At 46.3% G+C, this 26,362-nt stretch overlaps 1 protein-coding gene across 3 annotated transcripts; it reads left to right on the forward strand.

Annotated features, from left to right (window-relative positions):
• Positions 1-7,008: 7,008 nt before the first annotated feature.
• On the forward strand, positions 7,009-10,153 carry LOC117835037 (protein NRT1/ PTR FAMILY 8.5). Of its 3 annotated transcripts, XM_034714386.2 has the most exons (7): positions 7,009-7,210; positions 7,291-7,373; positions 7,664-7,823; positions 8,004-8,106; positions 8,179-8,396; positions 8,474-9,000; positions 9,210-10,153. In XM_034714386.2, exons 3-7 carry the CDS (start codon positions 7,773-7,775, stop codon positions 10,009-10,011), a joined length of 1,701 nt encoding a protein of 566 aa, XP_034570277.1. In that variant the 5' UTR covers positions 7,009-7,210; positions 7,291-7,373; positions 7,664-7,772; the 3' UTR covers positions 10,012-10,153. The 3 variants fall into 3 exon arrangements, with proteins under 3 accessions (XP_034570277.1, XP_034570278.1, XP_034570276.1); XM_034714387.2 differs by lacking the exon at positions 7,291-7,373 and having other exon boundaries at positions 7,009-7,218; XM_034714385.2 differs by lacking the exon at positions 7,291-7,373.
• Positions 10,154-26,362: the final 16,209 nt, after the last annotated feature.

The raw sequence follows: 26,362 nt of genomic DNA on the forward strand, positions 1-26,362 counted from the left end.
GGGCGGGCAGGCGGCGGGCGGGCGGGCGGCGGGCGGGGCGGCGAGCGGCCGACAGGCGGGCGGGCGGGGCGGCGAGCGGCGGCAGGCGGGCGGCGGGCGGCGAGCGGGGGCGGCGAGATCGGGCAGGGGCGCCTGGGGCTGGGGCAACACGCGGCTCGCCGGCGTTCAGGCAAGGGGCTGGCGCGGGCGGGGCTCCAACGGGCGAGCACGGCGTCGCCAGCGGGCGGCCGGCCGACGGCGAGCCACGGCCGGGCGCGGCCACAGCCAGGGGAAAGAGAAGGGGCGAGTGATAGGAGCAGGAGTCACGGGATGTTTTCTTTTCTGACTGCGAACTGGTACGTGTGTAATTGATGGTAGGGGTGGGTAAATACCCACCAACTCCACGAGGAGGTTTGAAAAGGGAGTTTTTGGAGCACCCCCTGAGGTACTCCACAAAAAACGTGGATCTGACCCCCTGCTCCACCTTTTTCCTGGAGCCAGAGTCGCTGGAGCTAGACGCGTTTGGCTGCGAAATTTTCAGAGTTGGTGGAGTGGAGCAATTTTTCGTGGAGTGGAGTGCTCCCAAACACCCCCTAAGGGATTTGCTCCTATCCTGATAACTATGCAGGAAAGAAGAAGGGATTTGCTCCTATCCCGATAACTACGCAGGAAAGAAGGATAAGTTGAGAGTAAATGCATGGAGAAAGTGTAAGGATACGATCACTACAAGGGATTTGCTGATTAGTGATGAATCAAAATGCGTTATAAACATGTTTTTAGCGGCGTTCATCATTAATCGAGCATCATAAACTGCGAGTAGTGATATTATATTTCGGGGCGTCACTAAGATTAGAAGTCGCCACAACATTATTTTTCAAGTTGCGCGACGTTCGAAGCGCTAAATGTTATGACAATTTTATTCATCATAAATTGAAGGTTAGTCCATGTAAGAGCATTCCTGGCCTAATTTTATTGGGCCAATTTTAGACCAAATTAGGTTTCAGCGAGACTTTTTTGGATGAAAAATATTTGTTACAGGTCATGTTGGGCTGAATTTTTTTTAACCTTGCCCATCGAATGAGTATTGATTTTTTTAAAAAATTTGATTATATATCTCTATAAATAGACCATCATTACATTTTACAGTTTCACATATTCAATTTTTGCTGCTGATCACCATCACAATCACACAAAGATATAAAAACAGCTCATTATCATAAATACTTTCATATTATTCACATACAATCAATCAAAAGTTCACCAGCAATAATGCAACATATAACAAGTTTACAGATGGATACAATGAAACATACACATCTCACAAAATACCAGCAGTAGACCATCAGTCATCAGTGCTTCCCAACATCAATATCTGACACAACATCAACACGTAGTGCAAAGCATGGGGCTTATGTGACCTTGGATCAAGTATCAGCATCATGCCAAAGGTAATATATGATAAAATCAATTTCCTCCCTTGCACCCCACAAGAATATGTTTGCAGATGGCTAACTCAACAAATTGCTATACCTGGGATCATAAGGGGTGTTTCGGTGAAAATCCAAAACACCTACCTCCCAGTGGATTTTGCGGTTGTTGCCACGGAAGTTAACCCGGAAGTATCATTCATTCTTGGGTGACCGTTCCTAAACACCGTCAAGGCGAAGGTCGATGTGAGATCCAAGACCATTCATCTTCATCTCGATAGAGAGATAGAAGAACTGCGTTGTTGGGTAAAGAGATTGGGGAGGCAATTTGGCCGACAGCTTTCGCAGTCTGAGGAATCACCGTCCACACTGTTACAACCACAGGAAACCAAAGAGGGTGTGCGTCCACACTGTTACAATCACAGGAAACCAAAGAGGGTGTGGCGGATAAGGAAGGACAATCTGAATCCACTTCTCTAATTCAGTAGAAAGGGTAATCATAGTATGGAGCACTGAAGTGTTGATGCTACTACACTGAATGCTGTCCCGTCCCATAGCTGACCTAGCCAGGTAGTGTACGTTCCCAGCAGAAATGATGCTCCAACCTCCCGTTTGTTGGTAGCTTCCTAGTCCACATCAATCACTGTCCATCCACCGCACTCCACCTCCTGTGCCTGTACGTTGCGTCCCTGCTGATTCTGTGGTCACACAGCTACCCCAGAAACACGTGCAAATCTCTTGTCAAATATAATCAAAACTAGCACAGGTATTGTCTTATATTCAAATTAGGAGCTAAAGTTTCACCCTACAAAACTTATATGTCGGTATCCATGTCCTAAACCGTTTGTATTTATGATTAAAGGGAGTAGTTATTATTAGCTAACAACCTCACCCGTTTCTGATTCCGTGTTCGGCATATGAGGTTTGGTCCCTAAATTAAAATTTGGAGAATGATGCAAAGTATACATATTCTTGAGCATTTAATACTTGTGGATGTCATATTAACTCGTTAAGGGAGTTTAATTTTAGACAAGTACCTCTACTTCTACCGAATTTTATTTTAGACAAGTATACCTCTATTTCTGGATCCAGTTAACAGAGTGTCTTTGCGGACCATCCATCAGGTTCAGTCGAGACCAATCAGCTGACCTGCGCCCCGCCTCCCTCTGTCCTCCGCCCCATGCCTCACCCCTCACTGTTCGCTGTCCTCCGCGCCATGCCTCCCAGAGCCACGCCTCCTGCAGCAACGCACTGCGCCGCCCAAGCGGCTGCCGTTCCTATCTCTCACCGCTGCGCTTTGAAGCGTTGGCCGCTGGCTGCGTGGAGCCATCAAGAGGAGACACCGAGAAAGAGAAGAGAGATGGAAGACAAGAGCCACGAAAGATTGCAGAAGTCACGGGAGAATCGCTTCACTTTGGGTGTGTTTGGTTTGAGGGTTGAAGTGGGTTGGGACGGGTCAGACCCAGATGGACCAGCGTTTGGATGGAGATTCAAGTGGGGTGGATGAACCTCGAGGGGAATATACCCCGTACACTACAAGAAACGTGCCGATCTATGATGAAAATTTTATAACACATTTGTCTCGTCATAGATCTATGACATTTTTTGCTAAAAACATCATAAAGTTTCACATCCGAGCAAATTTGGTGATAAAGTTATGGAACATCAAAAAAATTGTTGTTGACGTCGGTTTTTAGCCAGAGTCAACCACTGTGGATAATGTTCTTATAGCCAATGGAAGAGAGAGAGAGAGAACCTATTGATGACCCCACATTGACCAAGACGAGCCGCGGATGACCAGGGCTCTAGAAGCTGATAGAAGACCGAAGGAGGTCCGATCCGAAGCGAAATCGACTCCACCAAATAAGGGAAAGCGTGAAAGTGTATCTTTAGTAGTTTTAATTAGTTTGTAATAGTTCATGTCACAATCGACTAGGATTTTAGCATGCTCCAGGGTATAAATATAAACTCGTGAGCATTGTAAATGAATAATCATCAATCAATCAATAATCCTTTTGGTGCCACGCTTACAAAACCCTAGGAGTAGGAGTAGAATAGGTTTGACGAGTACCTTCCTGAGCACATGGCTGCATTGGCTTCAATTTCAGGCGAACTTGTAAGCATCGTCACCCGGTCATTACGGCCTGTCTCAGAACTTTCTAAGTTAAGTCTTATATTCAGATATTCAGTTGTGTGGCTAGTTATCGAGTTATCTTAGATTGCAAGTAGAACTTTCTATTTATCTTCGACGTTGCTCACAGTTATCGAGTTGTTTGGTTTTATTAAGTTGTTTGATTTTATTAAGACAACTAACCAAATATTTATTGTACAGGGCCTAGTACCATATTCCTACGTTGCTGAAATTCAATCACATGTTGTGGTATGTAACTAAACAAGTGATTATCCTACTCCTGTATTCTTTACTTTATTCAGTTGCTTTGTTTAAGATTGAAGTTTGACTTCTGCTCCTTTCATTTGTAGGCTGAAATATTGAATACAATCCTTGGGGTTGCAGTATACCAAATTCTAGTCCTCAAGATTTGCAGTCAAGTCCCTTCCTTGATTATGTAGCCGTGCAGCCAGCCTTAGCTACAAGCTCAAGCTATGAGTTTATTTGGGAGGGCTACAAGAAGCTGTGGAACTAAAATAACAAGTTGTTGGACAGGAGCAAATGTTGAGCGACTTAAAGATGAACGCATAAACTTTAGATGCAGCAATAAAAGTGCAGTCTAAGGAGATTGGGAGTTTGAAGAAAGCAGTAAGACAAACTGAGTACCTCCTTCGTCAACTGCTAAACTTTAAAGGGTAAGGTCAATGTATTTCTTAGGCATATGCTCATATCCTCCCAGCTGCTTGTCCTTGTTTGTGATTTAGTCTAGCTTTGTTCTTGGTCATTGTTTGTGATTTAGGCTAGCTTTGTTCTTGGTCAGAGAGATATCATGTGTAGTGGTTTGTAATTTTTTATGGAAAATATGCTTGTGCTTTTTTCTTTGGACATGAATAATAATGTGTGAAGTGTGATGAGAAACATTTATTATGTGTGGTATGTACGACTTATTTGTGCAAGCAATTACAGAATTGATTAGTATGTTATGTAATATTACATTAGATAATATTTTAATTAACCGCTACCTAGGTTGCACCTGAAAATAAGTGGGTCCAAAATTTCGTGGGTTCACCCCCTCGGGCCATTATTTATTGGGCCTAAACAAAAATATGTTGACAGTGAATGTTCGGCTAAATTCATTAAGAATTGGGTTATGACATCAGCATATGTTGCGCTTGATCCAACAAGAATTGGGCCTACAAGTTATGACGACAACAATTATTAAGCTAGGTCCAACGAGAATTGGGCCTAAATCAATCTATGATGACAACAATTATTGGGCTTGGTCTAACAAGAATTTGGCCTAATTCAATCTTTGACGACAGCAATTATTGGAGTCGGTCCAACAAGAACTGGGCCAAATTCAATCTATGAAGAAATAGTTCGTCATAATTGTCATGCCACATCGGACTACGGTCCAAAGTGGCATGCTACGTAGGAGCCAGTTTATGACGACATGTGAGACAAATTTTCATTCGTCATTATCTTAGTGACGCACTGAAATAAGGAACGTCCCTAGTCGTGGTTTATGATGCTCGACTAATGACAAATGGTTTTCGTTACTCGAGCATCATAAATCATGGTTTATGATGAAAAAACACGTTTATGACACTTTTTGATTCGTCATAGATCGGAAGATTTCTTGTAGTGGTAGATGCGGGTTCATTGCATCCGCTCAAAACAAGCGGATGCACTCAACCTAGTTCGTTCCCCGTCAGCTCCGACTGAGTCCATCCATGCACCAGCAGAGGAGCCGCGGAGGTCGTCGCAGGGGCTCGCCTAGGGGAGCTCTGCCACTAGCCGGTGAGCTCGACATCCGGTGAGAGAGCTCCGCCGCGCAGCCTGGCGAGCTTGCCCTATGGCCAGGGTGGCTCCACCGTAGGCTGGCGATCTCAACCTCTGCTAAGGGAGCCCCGCCGCGCGGCCTAGTGAGCTCGACCTCCACTGAGAGAGCTCCGCTGCGCGAGCTCGCCCTCCGTCCATGGGGCTCTACCGCCGGCCAGAGAGCTTGCCCTCCGCCAGGGGTGCTATGGTGAATGGTATGGGTAGAAGATAAGGTTGGGTTAAAGAAAAAGAATGTTAAGGTGGTTTACATGTGGGGCCCAATGGATGGTAGGTGGGCCCGCTAGCTGATACGGTGTTAAAATAGCATCCATCCTAACTTTGTTAGCCTCTCTAACTAAACAAAAAACTGGAATGTACCCATCTCTTCCAACAAAGCATGAGATGGGTTGAACCCAACCCTTCCAGTTGGTTCCAAAACCGAAAACATTTGATTTGGCCCTTGCCATTTTGCATTACCGTCCTTGTCAAGAATAATTTTCAAAAGAAATTCTGTAAGCAAGTAAGAAGAGTATGGGATACAATACAAAATTATATTTTAGTCCTTATAAATATGATTGTATTATCTCACATGGCACATACAAGACATTTTCTTAAGAACCACAAAACAGCATACAAAGTTCAAATTCATACTTAATCACCATAATTTATGAGTCCATTGATGAATTTATTAGTTCGCAGATAGCCTAATAAACAGACCATTATATAAGTTGTCTATGTTATGGTCTTTATGTGATATGGCAAATTTTACAGCCAGCAGTTATGTAAACTGTTGTACATACCTAATGCAATGCAATAGAATACAACAGTTTATTTTTTTAAAAAAAAGAGTAGACTGTTTCCGCCGTATGATGCCGCGTACAGCAGCCATATTCTTACGTGGTTCTCAATACGAGGACAGGACATAATAAATATAGAAGATCAAAAGCAAAATGTATTATTTCTTTTATATCGAAAGCAACGACCTTAAATGTTTTGTTGCTAAATGAACAGTCTTCCTTTTATGCTCGCGCGGCAACAAGAATGAAAAGATTACCAGTATGCTCCGTGAAAATAACAGATTACAGTGAGCGGTAAATGTTCTCTAGGAAATTCTTTAGCTGATTTTGCAGACGGAGTTAATGTAACAATTCGGGTACTAGGTACCTGATGGACATACAGTTAGGAAGTCTATTAATATATAGGGGGCTAGGTGCGAACCATTCCACTATGCCACAAACTCTAGCGGCACCTCCTATTGGCCTAATCCCGAGACCCTGTCGGGCGCGCATTGCTAGCACACTGGCGCACGGCATTCTTCTTCCCTACATGTGGACTCCGTGGAGGCGCTGCTGCTGTGTTGATTGCTACGGCGGCGCGATGTTGTTTGTTGCTAGGACGATGACTACTTCCTCTACACCGACACGCATCTACGTTGGACCGGCTGCTCCAACTCTTCTTCCACGTGTCTAGTGGTAACAATCCATGACTCCTTTACTCGCAAGTTTCCTAGGTGATCACAGAAGAGGTAATTGTCTTAGATGGAGTAGCCTACCCGTTTCCCTACAGTCCGATGGGAAGGAAACCGGATAAGGGTGTTTTTGAGAGCTCTAAACTTGTAAGGGATTTTTTTTGCAATTTTCTCTTAGAAAGGGAAATATAAACGCTTCCCGATGTGATACACACACTGATGTGGTTCCTTGAGCTCCACCGCTCCTCCATTTGAAGCTCTGCTCAAAAGATAGGGTACCCTGCTACCGCTCGTCCATGCTGCTGCTTCGCTGAGTCTGCTCCTGCTGGAGGGGTCTCTGCACCCCATGCGCCGTCCTTAGCTCAGCTCATGTCGTCCCACTCAGGACTCAGCACCCATGGTCAGGTACTCAGGTCCCTCTCTCGCCCACACTTCCTCTCCGATCGTATGCGTGTCTGAGCTGTCTTCTTATTCCCTTATGCCAGTTCGTTTTCATTTCGAACTCCACACTTCCTTTGTTGGAAGAAACACAAGAAAGTTGATGAGTGTTCTTCGTACGAACAGTGAGGTGCCATGCTGTGATAATCACTTCTATATTCACTTACTCAACTGGGAATGATAGGAATTATTGTAAGGAAACCGAGTTTCTATCTTAAATCCTTTACTGCCCAATCTGCATGATCAACTTGGAAACGAGAGAAATTCAGGTAGAAGCAACAGTGTTTTTCAGAGGGAATCATGGTGGAGTTTAATTGGGGGGGGGGGGGGGGGGGGGGGGGGGGGGCGGGGCGGGGAAGAAATAGGGGTTATCATTCGCTTTGTTGTTTGTTCTTATATATGTCTTTGTCTGGCCACCAGCTACCTGAGGGGACCATATGCATATAGTGCGTGTACTTGACGAGTAGGAGTGCAAGCTGGTCTCCTTAATTGGATTCTTTGACGCCATTGCTGGAGCCTAGAAGCTCCCATGGATGCACAAGATGAGGAGAGGCCACTGATTCATCACCTGCACCCACAGGTGATACATCTTCTAGCACCTTACCATATTATCTCTTTTCAAGTACAACAGCGATAATAGCTTTTCAATGCAACAGAAGTTCCTCGTGCAAAAATTTTTAGTTCCTGGTAATCAAAATCCTATGCGAACCTAGAATGCTAATTTCAGCATAACTGACTTTCTTCTGGATTTACTTTCCAGGGTGAAAGTTCAGAATTTACTAGCGATGGGACGGTTGACATTAGCAATCAGCCTGCTCTAAAGAGGAGCACTGGAAATTGGAGAGCGTGCTTCTTTATTTTAGGTAAAGCACAAAATGAATTATTTAGTTTGATCAAAAGAATTAATCTATTGAGTCTTAAAAATCCTTATTTAGGTTCTGAGTTTACTGAAAGTGTGGCCTGCTTTGCGATCGCAAAAAACTTGGTCACATACCTGACGGGTGCGCTCCGAGAGAGCAACGTCGATGCTGCAACAACTGTGTCCACCTGGATTGGCTCTTCATTCTTCACACCGCTCATTGGAGCTTTCTTTGCTGACACATTCTGGGGAAGATACTGGACAGTATTGATCTTCCTCTCCATTTACGTCACCGTAAGTTACAACAAATTATGTACTGATATGTATGTATGATAGCCCATTTGGAACTCTGAATGACTCAATTTTTTCAGGGGATGTTCATCCTGACAGTTTCAGCCTTTCTCCCACTGCTCATGGGTTCATCCTACGACCTCAGCTTTCATCGTGTCACCGCGTACCTGGGGCTCTACCTTGTTGCCCTAGGTAACGGTGGCATCAAGCCATGTGTTTCAGCCCTCGGCGCTGATCAGTTTGATGCGACGGACCCAGTGGAGCGGGTGACAAAGGGATCATTCTTCAACTGGTACTACTGGTCTGTAAACATTGGCTCCCTGCTGTCAGCTACCGTTCTCGTCTGGGTGCAGGACAACATTGGGTGGGGAGTCGGGTTGGCGATCCCCACGGTGTTCATGGTGTGTGGGTTCTCCGTGTTCGTCGGCGGCAGGAAGCTTTACAGGTATCAGAAAGTGGGAGGGAGTCCTCTGACAAGACTCTTCCAGGTAGTTGTTGCAGCTGTGAGGAACTACCATTTGGTGTTGCCTGAGGACTGCTCTGCTCTGCATGAGGTGGCTACCTCAACAGAAGGAAATCGCAAGATTCAGCATACAAGTCAGTTCAGGTAAACTTACATCAGAATATTTCAGAATTCTAATGTTTCAATTTTTCATTTCAAAACGGTTACATCGTCGGTTCAGGTACCTGTATGAACGAACTAAATCAGAAAGATATCACTTGCACAATGAACATTGTCAGCAATATTTTCTAGCATGCCACTTGAAAACTGTAGAACTGGCCAAGAACAGATATTTAGCATGTGTTCCTGTCCAGGTTCTTTGACAAAGCTGCCATCGTTGCACCATTCTCCGGCGACAAAGGCCCGATGAGCCCATGGAAGCTCTGCACTGTTTCTCAGGTTGAGGAGCTCAAGATGCTGCTCCGGATGTTCCCCGTGTGGGCATCCATGGTGCTCTTCTTCGCGGTCACGTCGCAGATGTCGTCCACGTTCATCGAGCAAGGCGCGGCCATGGACAACCGCGTCGGCCCGTTCACGGTGCCGCCGGCGTCCCTCGCCACCTTTGACATAATCAGCGTCATGGTCTGCATACCCATCTACGACGGCGTGCTGGTGCCGCTGGCCCGCCGCACCACCGGCAAGGAGCGCGGCCTGTCACAGCTCCAACGCCTCGGCGTCGGGCTTGCTCTGTCCGTGGCCGGCATGTTGTACGCGGCGCTGGTCGAGGCACGGAGGCTGGCCCTCGCGCGGACCGGCACGCCGATGAGCATCATGTGGCAGGCGCCGTCGTTCGCCGTACTCGGCGCGGGCGAGGTGTTCACGGCCATCGGCATCCTCGAGTTCTTCTACGACGAGTCGCCGGATGGCATGAAGAGCCTGGGAACAGCCCTAGCGCAGCTGGCCGTCGCGGCCGGCAACTACCTCAACTCAGCGGTGCTGGCCGCCGTCTCGGCCATCACGGCGCGCGGCGGGAAGCCCGGGTGGATCCCGGACGACCTGAACGAGGGGCACCTGGACTATTTCTTCTGGTTGATGGCTGCTTTGGGCGTGGTGAACCTGCTGCATTTCTTGCATTGCTCCATGAGATACAGAGGCAACACCAACACAGTTTCATGACGTGCCCTGCGTCATCAAAATATAAAACCACGGCAAGAATATCTGCATTGTATATCTTATTACGGACTCTCTAGTGTTGACGTAATTCATGTACTGTTATAACTTAGGCCCATGAGAAATCAATAAGAGTGTACGTACCTCACGGAACTGTTTAGCTCTGGTGGCCCTAATACCCACTAAGCTGAGGATATATACGTAGGATACCAACTCATTCTAAAGTCGGTTAGCACTTCAAATTTCTAGTTACTTAATGTGACGTGTCCTTTTGAAAGCAGAGCCGCCTTTCTCGCTGTCGGTGTTTTAGACCGGCAACCCGCCTAGGGGGTACCCTAGGTGGTCTTTTATGCGGTAAGGATCGTCGAGAATTAAGGAATCAATGGTGACGCAGGAAACACGATTTAGATAGGTTCGGGCTGCTAGATCGCGTAATACCCTATGTCCTGTGTGTTGGTTTGTATTTGGTGAACTGGAGTTGTTGTTGAGGAGGGTCCCTGGCCGCCCTTATATACACGGGAGGGCAGGGTTACAAGTCTTGAGTCCTAGTCGGGTACTATTACAGAGTTCTACTCGGTAAGGCCCGAGTAGTTTTCCATAAACATACTTGACTAGTCCGAGTGGGATACGCCTATCCCTTGTTTCGATCGTGTTCGAGTACGCCCCTGAGTGGGCCGTCCAAGGTCTACTCGTGGGCCTAGGGTGCATGCCCGACAAGCCCCCGAGTACTTTGTAGTCGTGCGCCACAGTCTTGGGCACTACGGGCCCTATACGAGTAGCTAGTCGTAGAGTTTGCAGACCGAAGTGCTCGAGTACTGTCGCGTGGTTGGAAGGTACTCCTTTTGTTCCTTCGAGTTGCTTCTGTTCAGAGATTTTATATGGTAGTGCGATGTCAATCGCACTCCATATGGAGTAGCCCCCGAGCCTTAGATTGAGTCGAAGAGTCAGGCTTAGGGTCAAACTAGTCTTTTGTCTGTTTTACCCTCGGCAGTCTTTAAAAAAGAAAAAACCGACCAACGGGTACGGTACCCGCAGGCCCCGAGCACTTAGGCGATCTCTGTCGTTGAAGTGGTCAGCAGTCCGTTGAAAAGAGTAGCTGTTGAGTGTTTAAGGCGATTAATCTGCAATTAATCTGTCCGTTGCGTAACCGACGCGTGGAAAACGGAGTTGGCGGAGATAAAACTGGAGGGCCCCCTTTCGGTTGTTTTTACACCGCACGGTAATTAGATCTGATTATCTGCCTCCTCCGTCCTCCTGCTCCACATTTGCGCCGCCGCCAGTGCCGCCGCCGCTATTGCCGCCCTTTGAGAGAGACCCAAGTGAGAGTGTCGTTCTATCTTGAGGTTGAGTTCGTCGAATGCGCACCAAGAAGATGGGCAAGAAACCCGAGAAGATCTAGGGCAAGGCTCCGGCGACGGGCAAGACGAAATCCAAGAAGGGGAAGGAGCTGGTGCTGCTGGCGCTGAAGGTGAGGCCGACGAACCAGACTACGCCGCCGCCGCTTGTGCAACGTGGCAACATTCGGTGATGAAGGAGGAAGCCGTCCAAGCACTAGTAGATGCAAAGCTCCTGTAGCCGAAGGAGATTCTTGAGTGGCGCCCCGCATTTCCAAATGCGCGGCAATTTGAGGAACATCCAGGCGAGACAATGATGCTCGCGCACTTTGTGGAGAGGGGGTTGGCGGTGCCCACCTCCGACTTCTTCAGAGGTATCCTCGAGTACTACAAACTCCAACTTGTCCATTTGAACCCCAATGGTGTACTGCGTATGTCTATTTTCGTACAGCTTTGTGAAGTTTATTTGGGAGTTCCTCCAAGCCTCGAGTTGTTTAGGAAGTTGTTCCGTTGTAAGCCTCAGCCGAGTGCCCAAAGGACAGAAGTCTTTGGAGGTGCCGGGTTCCAACTCAGGAACTCGGGCGCATACATTGAGTACAACTTGACTGACTCCCATGGTAAGTGGAAGAAAAGGTAGTTCTACATTGGGAACCATGATCCTCGCTTGCCTGTGGTGACTGATCACGCGCCCAAGCACACGGAAAACTGGGTGAGCAAACCCGAGGAGACCCCTGAGCTCGATCTCCTGATGCAGCAGATCACTGAGTTGAAGGTACTCGGTCTGACTGGAATCAATGTGGCGGCCAGCTTCCTGAAGAGAAGGGTCCAGCCACTTCAACAACGTGCTCACTCGGGAAGTTAGTATGTAGGTCTTAAGGATCCATCGCGTATGTCCAATGAGGATATATCCGATGATGACGTAGAGGCGTTGCTGGCCAAGTTCTTCAGGAACTATCAGGAAGTACCAGTAATCCCTGCGGCCCTTCGTCAGTATGACGCCTAGTATGAGCCAGAAGTGGTATGTCTTTTGCACCTGACTTGTTCTCTTTTGTCTTATGTGATATTTGTTGTTGATACCGACTTGTTGTTTGTAGTCTCGAGTTTTTGCCGGCTACTTGGTGCAGTCGGAAGAAGAATCAGAAACTGTTGCCGAGGAGTCAGAGGATGAACCCTCTCCTCCTGCCAAGAAGCGCAGAGTAGTCGCAAGATGTCTGCGGCTAAGTCTGCTTCAACTCCTGAGAAGCCTCGGGGTACCAAGGTATGTAGTTGTGAGCTTATCTGTAGCCGATAAATTTGAACTTGCTATTGTTATGACTAATTCATGTTTGTCATAAAGGCTGTTGACACGACGCTTGGTGGTGATGAGGCTACTTTTGAAGAAGTAGTCGTAACCGATCCGGACGTCGGTGATGTATCTGTTGATACGGTGCCAGAGAAGGTGCCATCAACAGAAGTTGGAGTAACCCCCGAGCTACCGGCTCCATCGGCTTCCATACTACCCGTTGATGATCAAGCGGTGCTGGGGCTGCCTGCTGGAGGAGTGGGCCTTGCAAAGGAGGTGTCGCCAGTACTCGCTACTGATAGTTTGTTGTCCAATGTGATCGCCAGTGGTAAGCATTGTCCCTTCTAAATGTATTCGTTTGAGTTGTATTGTAGTCATGACTTCGGGTTCATAGGCCTTGGCGAGAAGACAGAGCCGGCAGCTGTTCCTGCGGCGCCTAGTACTCGGCCGCCTGTCGCCGAGAAGAAACGTGTGCGGTTGCCACCACGTTCAACCCGGTGAGCTTTCTTGTCTGTTGGAATGACTTTGAGTTGTCTTGAAATCATGTAGTGACGTATTTTGGTGCAGAGATGCAGAGGAAACTATCCCTGTAGAAATAGGGGTAGGGCTGTATCCCTCGACTACATTATCTGCTCCTTTGGAGGATTTAATTGTTGAGGAGGTACCCAAAGTCGACGCCGATCGTCTTGGGGCCACCATGTCCATGCTTCAAGATGTTATCTGTTCGGTGGAAGTACCTGCTGCTGCATCGGGTTCTAGAAGTGCCGCCTTACCAACATCCACTGGCGGATCGCTGACCGTAGTGGGTTTTGAAAAAACCAAAGAAGCGACTGCTCCAGGTATGTTTTTGTAGTCTTTTTATTGTAGTCATAGCAGGTAGCTGACATGATAAATGTTGTAGGTGCCACTCTAGGTACGATTCCTCATATTGCGGAGAGTACCCAAAGATCAGTACTTAGCCTGCCCTCTGACTTGGAATTTCAGAGGGCCGTCGATGTTTTCCGGGGCTTCCAGGTAGATTTCCTTGTTGTCGCATGAACCGAGTAGTTGTGAAGTTTTTAACTCACCATTGCATACTCGGACCTTTTCAGGAACGAAGTCATCAACTGGAGCAGGAATGTGCCCGACTGACAGAAGCTCTGAGGGTTCACGAAGTCGGAGCAAAGTCTTTTGCCGTGGAATGTACGGATCACGCGGTTCTGCAGCATAAACTAGAGAGCCGCTACAAGTCGCTGAACAAGAAGTATCAAGGTAAGTATTTCGCCTACTCTGAGTATGTCCAACTGTAGTCGGTTGTGGTTGAGCTTATTGTCTTGTAGAGCTCAAAAAGCAAGAGGCGGCTGCAAGGAGCCAAGTTCTCGACTGGAGAAACGCGCACAACCGAGTGGCGGATGAAGCCGAACATCTTCGGGCCGCGCTGACGGAGGCACAGGCTACTTGCGAACATCAGCGGGACTGAAAAATGCAAAATGGCGTTATGCTTGCCATGGCCATGGTGGCATGCAGAGATCATGCCCAGACCATGGGAAGACTTCGGGGCAAACTCCAGGAGCTAACTGTAGCAGCTGAAGACTTGTGAATGCCATAGCCCCCGTGGAAGAAGTTGCAGGGCCGCAATCACTAGTCGAGCGATTGAAGGCTGCCGCGAGTAGAGTGGCGGGACTCTGCAAAACTATTTGCAAATAGGTCCTTGCAGTTGTGAAGTCCTACTATCCGAGGGCAGACTTGGCGGCAGGTGGTGATGGCATGGCTCGCAACTGCACAGAAGAAGCATATGCGCAGTACCTCGAGGAGGCGAAGCCTATTGTAGCGAAGATGTCGGAGTTTGTCTCGTTAGAAGAACCTTGAGCTTTGTATGTACTCTTGTATTTGTGTCGAGTACTTTGAACAATACTTTTGATAAATGAATACTTGGCCATTGGTCTTGTTGCTTGAAGTTTGTTGTCTAGCGAAGAGTAGTTTCACTCTATCTTGTCCGACCCAAAGCCCCGGAGTCGGCTGGGCCTGACCCTCTGGGGGAGGAGCTCTGCCTCACCTGACCCTGAGTCCTGGGGTCGGCTAAGCCTGACCCCTTCGAGGGTGGAAACTCCGCTTCGCCCGACCCTGAATCCTGGGGTCGCCTAAGCCTGACCCCTTTGAGCAGAGGGTCGGGGTAGTCCAAGCCCCCCGAGATAATGGAGTGAGCGTAGGCCACGCTTAGCTTGTAGTAGTCCCGAGTGTCGAGTAGTCGTAATGCTGTTGAGTACTCATCTTTTGAGGGACACGGGTTTACTGTACTCCTTTGTCCTTTGTGGATGCACGGGTGTACTGTACTCTTTTATCCTTTGTGGCACAAGTACCGTCATGTGGGCAGAGTCAGGAGTTGTCAGACTCATTGATCACGAGTGCATAGTAACTCTTGGGCAGGTGGTAGTTGCAGCTTTCGGCTATAAATAGAGCCATCTAGAGAGCGAATCAAATCAAGTTCCTGATCAGCAATGGATTGCCTTCGGTTGCTTCTGTTTGAGTGTAGAGAGCCGTCAAAGAGTGCACCGATGCTAGAAGATTCCTCATAGATTGAGGCCACCTTTCCTCCACATAATCCTACGCTTGTAGGGATAGCCGCGATGCTAGAAGAATCCTCGTAGGAGGCTTCGTCACACGCCTCATCTTGCAGCTCGTGATCCAGTGCAGTACGCGCTGGAACTCGCGGGTGATGGGTGATGAGTGCCGCGGTCTTTATCCCGCTCTCTGAGAGGTGGAGGTGTGGCCGTAGATTGGATTGGCTCCGCAAGGCTAGCAAAAGAGCAGCCTTGGTTCCCTCTAGGCGCGTCGTGCCGGATTCATCGTTGCCACTGTCAAGGCAGTGGCAATGCTAGAGTTCCTGGCGTTGCCTTGGGTAGAGGACCTGGATATAGCTGCGTTTTGCGCAGCTTCCTTGTGTTTGGGCCCTTCCCATTGTAGTCGGCAGACCTGAGTGGCCTTGTGATATAGTAAAAGCCTGAGGCTTAAATGCAGCCCGCCAGTAGGCAGTTGCTTGTAGTCTTCGTGTATTTCGAGTACTTGTACTCGTATGTAACCTGATGTATCCTTGTTTGAGTAAAGAAATATTATTACGGAGATTTTGTACTAGGGCAGTGATCCTTGTTGAGTTGATAACTCTTGTCAAAGCTAAGGTATCTTGAAGGCGGTAGTCGGGAAGTTAGCCCGAGTAGTAATCATGAGTGCCTTGGAGCGATTACTCGGATGCCACTATGGATAATAGCGATAGAGATGTTTTATATTCCAGGAGTTTGGTACTTGTTCTCCTGAGAGCTCTTGGAGTCTGTAAGATCCAGGTCCCGTAACCTTTGATACGATGTAAGGACCTTCCCATGGTGAATTGAGTTTATGCAACCTTGACGTGTCTTGGATACGCTTAAGGACCATATCGCCCGAGTTGAAAGATCTTTCCTTGATGTTGCAGTCGTGGTAAAGCCTTAAACCGTCAAGGTATCTGGCGGATTGCACTAATGTTGCGCATCTTGTTTCTTCTAAACTGTCTATATCTGTTCGTCTTGTTTCTGTTGCCAGTTCTTCGTCGTAGTGCTCAACGGATGGTGATTGCCACATGATGTCAGCGGGTAGTATGGCTTCCGAACCGTATACCAGGAAATAGGGTGATAGCCCCGTAGTCTTGCACGGTTGGGTACGGAGGCCCCACAGAGCATTGGGTAACTCTTTGAGCCATTTGCCACCTTTGGTGTTGCCAACGTCGAGTAGTCTTTTCTTCAGGGCGTCAAGTATCATGCCATTAGCACGCTCGACTTGTCCATTGGCTCACGGGTGAGCGACCGAGACGTAGCGGATGTCGATGCCGCTGTTCTCGCAATATTCCCAAAAGTCGTGATTGTTGAAGTTTGACCCTAGGTCCGTGATAATCTTGTTTGGAAAACCGTAGCGGTGTACGATTTCGTCCAAGAAGTCGAGGACCCGGTCTGCCTTGGGGCAAGTGACTGGTTTGACCTCGATTCACTTGGTGAATTTGTCGATTGCCATGAGTACTCGGTTGAATCCTCCTGGCGCAGTTGGTAACGGCCCTATCATGTCGAGCTCCCAGTAGGCAAACGGCCATGTTGGAGGTATTGTGACTAGCTTGTAAGCCGGTACATGTTGCTGTTTTGTGAAGAATTGACAACCGTTGCATTTTTGAACTAGTTGTTTAGCGTCGGCCAGAGCCATTGGCCAGTAGAAGCCTGCTCTGAAAGCCTTGCCAACTAGTGTCCTCGAGGAGGCATGGTTGCCACAGATTCCTCTGTGAATTTCCTCTAGGATTTCTTGACCATCTTCTCTGGTGACGCACTTCATGAGTACTCCAGACGATGCACCTTTCCTGTAGAGCTTGTCTCCGACTAGAACGTAATTTTTTACTCGCCGGGAGATTTGCTCAGCTTTACTTTTGTCGGATGGTAATTGGTGATCTTTGATGTAGTCGATGAAGGGTGTCCTCCAGTTGACTTCTATCATCATGATTTCACGAGAGACGTCAGCAGTTGGAATTGCTAGCGGTGTGACTTGGTCGGATATGCACGGTTTGCGCAGTTCGTGTACAAAAATTCCTGCTGGAACCTCTGCACGAGTGGAGCCCATTTTAGATAGGACATCGGCAGCAATGTTGTTGTCGCAGACGATGTGATGAAATTCCAAGCCTGAGAACTTGTTCTCCAGTTTGCAGACTTCTTTGCAATAAGCGTCCATGTCGTCTTTGTTCCGGTCCCACTCGTCATTGACCTGGTTTATAACGACTAGAGAGTCGCCGTACACCAGTAGTCATTTGATGCTGAGGGAGATTGCAAGGCGAAGGCCGTGTAGCAGTGCTTCGTACTCAGCTTCGTTATTAGATGCTTCCCAGAATATTTGCAGCATGTACTTGAGTTGGTCTCCCCTGGGGGAGATCAGCAATACGCCTGAGCAATACGCCTGCGCCAGCTCCTTCAAGTTTGAGGGATCCGTCAAAGTACATTACCCAATGATCTGGTCGTTCGACTGGTGTTGGAACTTGATTTTCAGTCCATTCAGCTATGAAGTCGACCAAAGCTTGGGATTTGATGGCTGTCCTTGGCTTGAAGTCCAAGGTGAGAGCTCCGAGTTCAACTGCCCATTTGGAGATTCTGCCCGTGGCATCTCTGTTGTGGAGAATTTCGCCGAGCGGGAAGTCAGAGATGACTGTGATGTTGTGCTCTTGGAAGTAATGGCACAGTTTCTGGGAGGTGAGCAGAATTGTGTATAAGAGCTTTTGTATCGGTGAATACCGAGTTTTAGAGTCCGAGAGTACTTCGCTGACGAAGTAGACAGGTCGTTGGACCTTGTAAGCGTGGCCTGGTTCAGACCGTTCGACTACGATTGCCGTGCTGACAACATGAGTAGTAGCTGAGATGTATAGGAGCAAGTCTTCATTCGGAGAAGGAGCGGTGAGTACAGGAGGCTTTGACAGGAAGTCTTTGAGCTGTGCTACTGCCTCAGCTGCCTCTTCCGTCCATTTGAACTTGTCCTGACGTTTGAGAAGCTTGAAGAAGGGTAGTCCCCGTTCTCCAAGTCTCGAGATGAACCGATTGAGAGCGGCCATGCAGCCTGTGAGTTTCTACACATCCTTAATGCTAGCTGGTGCCTGCATGTTTGTGATGGCAGATATTTTTTCCATGTTGGCCTCGATGCCGCGATGGCTAATGATGAACCCGAGTAGTTTGCCGGAAGGTACTCCAAAGACGCACTTAGTAGGATTGAGTTTCTATCGAAAAGCGCGTAGACTAGAGAAAGTTTCCTCCAAGTCCGCAATGAGTTCTTCCCGGTTTCTTGTTTTGACGACTACGTCGTCAACATAAGCTTCAACATTGCAGTGAAGTTGCTTTTCGAAGCACATCTGTATGGCCCTTTGATAAGTTGCCCCTGCATTTTTTAGTCCGAAGGACATTGTCTTGTAGCAGAAAGCTCCGAAAGGTGTGATGAATGCTGTTTTGGCTTGATCTTCCTCTTTGAGGCTTATCTAATGATAGCTAGAGTAGCAGTCGAGAAAACATAGTAAAGCGTACCCAGTGGTGGAGTCGACCAGATGAGCTGTGATGCGAGGAACAGATAGGATTGGTGATTCTTTGTCGAGTAACTTGTAAGCTTGCTCCGCGAGTTGTGCGATCAATCCGTTGCCGCGCTGCACGAGTTGAGCTGTGGCTTCGTTATCCTTATCCTGAGGCATCAATGTTGTTAAAAGGTTGATTGAGGCGATAGCCGCGAGTGGAGTATTGTGCTCCTGAGCCTGGACTGCGTTGAAAGCCCTTTCAAGATTTGTAATGGGAATATTTGTAGCCATCGACTATCGTCGCTTGGCTCGAGTAGCGTTGTGCGTCCTTCTTTGGTTGTGCTGCTCGAAGGTTTCATCGTGAGGGGCGTCAGCTGTAGACTCATCTTCGGAGATGTTGTCGATTTGTGCTAATCGCCTCGGGGTTCTGTTCTGGCTAGTACCCGGGTTGTTATTCTGAGTAATAACAAGTATCTCCCTGTCCGGGTAGTAGCTCCCGGAGCTTGATGTTGTAATTTCTATGGAACTTTCCTCGCGGTTAGAAGTGAGTGGAACACCTTCTTGATATGGGAGGTTGTCTATATGGGCGACAAGGCGCGAGTCGTAGCCACGGTCAAGGAAAGACGGTCACAATCCCGGCCAGTGGACGAATCTGCCATGTGATGTTGAACTTATTACCAATCCTTGGGTTGGACCAGATAATGGTGTCTCTAGCGAATAGGACGAGTCGGAGTCGACGTCTTCATCATGCCCGAGTTCGAATCGGGTTCAAGTAAGAAAGCCTTGGTGAACTTTGGTTGTGTTGTGGAGTCCGTGCGGGAACCGCTCTGAAGTCGAAACCGACTCGGGCACTTGCTGGAACCGACTAATCCGAGGCGAGTCCGACTCCAAGTTCCGGGGTCGGTTGAGCTCGACCCTTTGGGGGGTGAACTCAGCCTCGCCCGACCCTGAGCCCTGGGGTCGGGTGTGCCTGACCCTTGAGCAGAGGGTTGGAGTAGTATGAGGCGAAGTCGAGTCCGACGCGTAGTCAAACTCGAATTTGTCGATTTTGAAATCTTGATTTTTTCAAATCAGATTTTCTGGTTTCTTCTCCTGAGCGTTCATGATCTAGCGCCAGAATGAACCCGAGCCGTCGCCGACGCAAAGCCAAGATCCGAAAACGAAGGTGGCACTGGCTTCGATGAAGAAAATGGGCCCGATGATGATCTTTGCCAATGAGTTTGCGCTGAGAAACTCGATGAGTCCTCCTACCTGGCGCGCCAGCTGTCGGTGTTTTAGACCGGCAACCCGCCTAGGGGGTACCCTAGGTGGTCTTTTATGCGGTAAGGATCGTCGAGAATCAAGGAATCAATGGTGACGCAGGGAACATGATTTAGACAGGTTTGGGCAGCTAGATCGCGTAATACCCTACGTCCTATGTGTTGGTTTGTATTTGGTGAGCTGGAGTTGTTGTTGAGGAGGGTCCCTGGCCGCCCTTATAGACACGGGAGGGCAGGGTTACAAGTCTTGAGTCCTAGTCGGGTACTATTACAGAGTTCTACTCGGTAAGGCCCGAGTAGTTTTCCATAAACATACTTGACTAGTCCGAGTGGGATACGCCTATCCCTTGTTTCGATCGTGTTCGAGTACGCCCCTGAGTGGGCCGTCCAAGGTCTACTCGTGGGCCTAGGGTGCATGCCCGACAAGCCCCCGAGTACTTTGTAGTCGTGCGCCTGGGGTGCATGCCCGACACTCACTTCTAGGTGGCAGAACCAACCTACGATGAAGTCCAAATTCTTGTGATCCCGGGTGATAGAGCCAACCTTCGATGGATCATAACTTATGTACTAAGTATTTAGAAACTACAACCCAACCGGGAAACTAATAGTTACAAGAGACTTTATTAGAACACAACAATACTACACAAGAGTGTACAACACTCTGTCTTTAGTGGCTAGCCTAGCACTCACCTTTTTCTCACTGTCACACTACCACGCTCCCCTCATCCACCATGCTAATGGTTGAATGGCATGGCAAGTGAGGGGGTTCTATTTATAGGTAAAGGGGGTCATGAGATTGAGACAAGTGTCCTCCTTTCTAGAGACTTCCTAGATATTACAACATTTACTAATTTATTTTATTACCAAGGTCGATATCTTCTCCTTACACGATGGACAAAACTCTAGAAGGTTTTTGCCTTGCTTACTTTCAACATTCTCCCTCAAGGAAAAAATCTTTTCAAATTTATCCGGCAGACCATGCCAAGCGCCTCTTGAAACTTCTCAAAATTTAGTTTTTTAGACTCTTTGTGAGTATGTGGACGGTTTTTCTATCTTGGTAGGCACCATTGCAATCTCACCCTCAAGGACATTTTTTCATATGTAGCGGTAGTGAACTTGTATGTGTTTGATCCTTGTTTGGACGACTGGATTTTCTACCAAACGAACAGACGGTAGATTATCATAGAAATCCTTACTTGGTATTCTGTTGGCCAGTCAGGGGTAGGCCTAAATGTATTTCAAGGGTATTCAATTGAATACACATTATTTTTTGCAACAAGTTCATGTATGTAGTGTATAACACATATACCTATTCAGAAAATAGAAAATGGCACCACAAAAACAGGCTTTCTAATATGTCCTTGCCTTCGTGAGCCCAAAAAGAGATTAGCCCACACTCCCCTCCCTCCCCAAGGCCTAGAAATGGCCCAAAGTTGGCCCTGCAGACTGTCGAGTCGCCATCTCGGAGTCTTCCCGATCCCCTCCCGACTGCCTCTCTCTCGCTCATCCCCGAAGTCTCGAACTAGACAGTCGACAGTGCATGCATGGAGCTTCAGCCTTGGGAGCAGGCCGAGCGGGCTGCCGAGCATAGGGCGGCAGGCTTCCCAGCTCTAATGTCCTTCCCAGCTTCCCTGTTCCGTCTTGGCTCCACCGCTCTTCCCTTCGTGTTCTGCGCACAGGGATAGTGACACAACAACAGAAGTCAACAACTGACTAACTTAGGCGAGAAGAAAATTGTTATTGATTTGGGAATTTGTGATCGCAATTTCCAATACTTGTCAATTTGTGACAATTTGAGAGTGATGCAGTGAGAAGAATGTTTTTAAAACTTTAGTGATTTTGATTTTTAGGTCTATAGCAAGAAGAGGAAGAAGGGTAGTAGTGCCACTACTGATTAGAGGTCTTTCTTTTGCAAAGAATTACTGTGAAGAAGAAACAACTTCACCAAGAGATCGTCGTCACTCAATTCTATGTTGTGAATCTATAATTTGGGTTGTCAATTTTTTTTTACCATTTTAGATTTTGAATACCCATTTTCAAAATCCTAGGCCCGCCCCTGTGGCCAGTGAAGATCTTCCATCAACTACCTGAGCCAGGTGCTTTCTTGTGCTGCCATTGCCACTGATCGATACTTTGCTTCAATACTAGATAATACCATAGTTGGTTGTCTCTTACTGAACAATGATATGGCTCATGATCTGGGATTGAAGAAGTAGTTGACCATCGTGTCCCACAATCCTAGCATAGTCACCATCACAGTATCCCATCACCTAGCAATCCTTTATTTTCTTGTATAGAATATCAAAATTATGGTGCCTTTAACATACATGAGGAATGCCTGACTACATCAAGGTGAGGCTTCTTTGGATTTCTCATGTACCGACTAACCACTCCAACTAGATAGGAAATACCCGGCCGATACAACGTGAGATAGATGAGGCTATCGACCAGTTGTCGATACATAGTCAAGTCCTCCAAGTCCTTTCCTTAAACTTATTGTAGCCTCACATTTGGATTCATAGGAGTAGAAATAGGCTTGCAGTCAAGCATCCCATACTTTTGTAAAAGGTCCTTGGCATATTTCTATTGACCCAGAAATATCACTTCCTTTGTGCGCTCCACCTCAAGTCCAAAGTAGTGATTCAATACTCCAAGCTCCTTCATTTGAGATCGGACTAAGAGATTTTCTCTTGTCCGTTGTATCTATTGACGGCAGTTAGCACGCCAATTTGTGAACCACAAGAGCACGGATCATCGTAGCTTTTTCCTTAGAGTATTCATCCAAGGTTTATCAATCCATGAATCAGCAACGAACTGACTAGGGTTTTTCATCTAATCTAATAGAGCAATCCTAACATGAAGCATCGACTGCATATAAAGGCAAACTTGTTGTAAAGATCAACAACATGAATAAGTGTAGATCACATCAACAGATATATATAATATAACACCACCAAGGGTAGCAAGAGCCTATCATGTTCTAGTTTTAGTTCTAGTCAACAAACAAGTACTTAAGGCATGCTATGTAGTCTAAACTATGGCCTTAGACTAAGGAATAAACATATTCATGATAGGTAGAAAGCATAAAAGGAGGTATTGAGTCGCTAACAAATCGGATGACACGATGAACATTGTTCACATAATAGATGTATTAGATCATCACCTCCGAGTACATACCATCGACGATCTACTACTGGATTTCCTGAACTCCACCATGGCACAATCGAGCAGGGAGGCCATGGCGGCAAGGGTTTGGCCTAAGCCATCTCCTAGACAACTCCGAAGACTTGCGGTGGCCGTAAACTCCCTTTGGTGAATGTCGTAGGTTTCATCAAGTTCTAGGTGATGGATTGCGCGTGTCGGTGGAAAATGGGGATATTTATAATCCAGTGGTGCTGTGGGGCGAAGGGCACCCGAACCGACCTAGCAAAGGGCCAGGCCGATCGGCCTGAGCCTATCTATGCCAATCGTCTCAGCCCCTACAGGCCTCTAATGCCGAGAGCTTCATATGAAAGTTGTAGATCTTTTCGAGGCACATAATTTTCCCTATAAATCCGCCCCAATTAGAGTTCGGATGAGGAAGATATGGCCTATGCAAGTTCAGCTCCTCCTGCAGGCCTACAGTTCAATGTTCGTATTTGGGCCTTCGAATGTCTAATGTCCAGGCACAAATTCAATAGTAGAAAAACCCTTCATTTATGTAGTATTTCCCGTGATTTTGCAATATGGTCCAAAACACAACACATATGCGAATATGGGGTTATTTCAGGTGCCAAGTGGCGGGTTAGTATACCAATATACATGAAAACACTATTCAAATATCACTAAAAGTGTGTCAATAATGAGTGTTAACAATCCCCCCATACTTAAATCTTACTTGTCCTCAAATAGGTCCAGGATACTTTCTTAATCAGGAAATTAGCATTGCCCTTCGATGTCATCCCTGCACTCAGTTATACATCACAAGATACATTTCTCACTCAAGTATTTAGCATTTAAAGTTCAAGTTGTGACTGGCTATTTTTTTATCATGTAAGATATGCTAGCAATAAAGAACATTCCACAATAAAATAAATACAATGCTCTTGAACTTAAGTGAACTTCAGACCTTTACCTTGTTCCATCGTGAAGAGTTTTCCAAAAAGATGCAAATCCAAAACAAGTAAGATTCTCTTGCAACAATTCATGGAAACACTTATCTCATCAAGTCACTCAAGCCTATACTAGATTATTTTTATCCTATTCTACTCATATATGAAAGTGGATCTCTTATGTGGAGCTTGGTAGGTAAAAACAATCCTAGCAAAATATTACATTTGAAATATTGTCAAACCAAGAGAGATCTATTGGGATTACTCAGACTTGTCAAAAAGATCATGGAAAATAAATGTTGGAGAGGAAGAGGGATGAAACACACACATTTAGATAGTGGACATATGCAAGGGCAAAGGGCGATCACGAGACACAAATGAAGTCCCCGTAATTGGATTGCACATGGTTGGAAAATGAGTATGAATCAATCCTTAATCTTGAGAGCACTGGAAACTTTAATGAGGCTCAAAGAACTGAGGAGCATCTTATTCTTTTTCTCCTTTATTGTTCTTTTTCATTCCTTTTTCTCTTCTTTCTTCTTTCTTTCTTTTTCCTAATTTTTTTCTTTTTCTCCTCAGAACATCTTGCAACATAGTACTTTACTCAGCAGTAGTTAGAGATAATGCGATGACTTCTTCCCCATGCTTAGATGATGCTCGTCCTCTAACATGAAAGAGAAAGAAAGATAAATTGTTGAGGTAAGTACTAAAATATTCCATCTTCATTAGAAAATTATTTTGTTCCTCTTGTGGATCATCCACGCAAAAATTCAGAAGGCCTAGGAGAAAACCACCCAAGACGATCGACCTGGCCCCTCCTAGCCTTTATTTCCTTCGATTTTTATTCTTCACACTAGTGGACGCCTCCAAATATTATTTTTCTTGAAAAGGTACTGATATATCTTTTGGATCCTTGTCGAAATCAATCTTAATCCAAGTCATCAAAATATAAATATGCAATCTAAAGGTTTCATCATGAAGGATCATGCATGTATATAGGCTCTGGTAGGTAGAACTTTGCAAGAGATTCACAAATGTAGATAGCATATGATTTAATTTTAAATAAAAACAAATCAAGTTATCAGGTCATCAGAAAACTTAAATCAAAGAGCAACATAGAGTTTGTGGGTCTAAAATTTAGTTATTTAACCTCCACAATTAAAAGAGCTGGTATTTAATAAATTTAGCTTCATTAAATACAGAGAAATTAGTCAAGTGATGTACAATATTGTGTAGGTACAACAAAAGCATCAACCTTCATCATTTTTTCATAAGCAAGATTATACTAAAATTATCAATATCGTGGTGAGCACAAGGTGGTGGTGATTATGATTTATTGAAAACAAAAACTAGGTTGTACTCTTAGTACCATGTTATTATCGAGAGATATACAAATGTTGCATCGAGTCAATGGTTGAAGGCTTATATAGACAGACATTTAGAAATAGATGAAAAAGAGAAGGTTGAGGAAAAATTTACCATCCTTTCGATGCTGGTAATGAAATGTAGTGCAACTCCCTCGTGCTTAAGCATTGGACTTGTAATGAAAATGGGGATATTCATAGTCCAGAGGTGCTGTGGGGCGAACGGCACCTTGAACCAACCTAGAAAAGGGCCAGCCCGATCAGCCTAGGCCTCTCTGGGCTGATTGGCTCAGCCACTATAGGCCTCCAATGCCCGAGTACGTCATTCGAAAGTTGTAAATCTTTTCAAGACATGCAATTTTCCCTATAAATTTTTCCTAATTGGAGTATGGATGAGGAAGATATGGCCCATGCAAGTTCAGCTCATCCTGCAGGCCTGTAGTTAAATTTTCGTATTAGGGCCTTCTAATGTCCAAAGTATGGGCCAAAATCCAACTTGTAAAAAAACTCTTCATTTATGTCATATTTCCTATGATTTTGCAATATGGTTCAAAACACAACACATATGCGAATATGGGGTTATTTTAGGTGTCTAGTGGTGGGTTAGTATAGAATATGCATGAAAACACAATTCTAATGGTAATAAAAATGTGTCAATAACGAGTGTCAATAGTATCTCCTTAGAGTAATCTCTATTGATGACCAAATTATCATCATATACTAGAACTATTTCTAGTCTACCATCCTTGGCCTTCACGAATAAGTTAGAGTCTGATGGAGTGACTTCAAAACCACTTAGTATGAGAGAACTCACCGACTTTCCTGTACCATGCTCATGGAGCTTGCTTCAAACCATAGAGAACCTTCTTTAATTTAATTACAAACATACTCAGGGTGGATCTTGCTCTCAAAGCCTCTTCGTTGCTCCATGTAGACGTCCTTGTCAAGCTCACCATGTAGGAAAGCGTTCTCAACATCCATCTACTACAACTTCCA

This window comes from Setaria viridis, chromosome 9 (genome assembly GCF_005286985.2).
Source record: "Setaria viridis chromosome 9, Setaria_viridis_v4.0, whole genome shotgun sequence".
Lineage (NCBI taxonomy): Eukaryota > Viridiplantae > Streptophyta > Magnoliopsida > Poales > Poaceae > Setaria > Setaria viridis.

Coding starts and splice junctions, on each gene's coding strand:
- LOC117835037 (XM_034714387.2), top strand. CDS start 7,773: ATGGATGCACAAGATGAGGAGAGGCCACTGATTCATCACCTGCACCCA. Junction 8,107..8,178: donor AGCGTGCTTCTTTATTTTAG/GTAAAGCACAAA, acceptor ATCCTTATTTAG/GTTCTGAGTTTACTGAAAGT. Junction 8,397..8,473: donor TCCTCTCCATTTACGTCACC/GTAAGTTACAAC, acceptor CAATTTTTTCAG/GGGATGTTCATCCTGACAGT.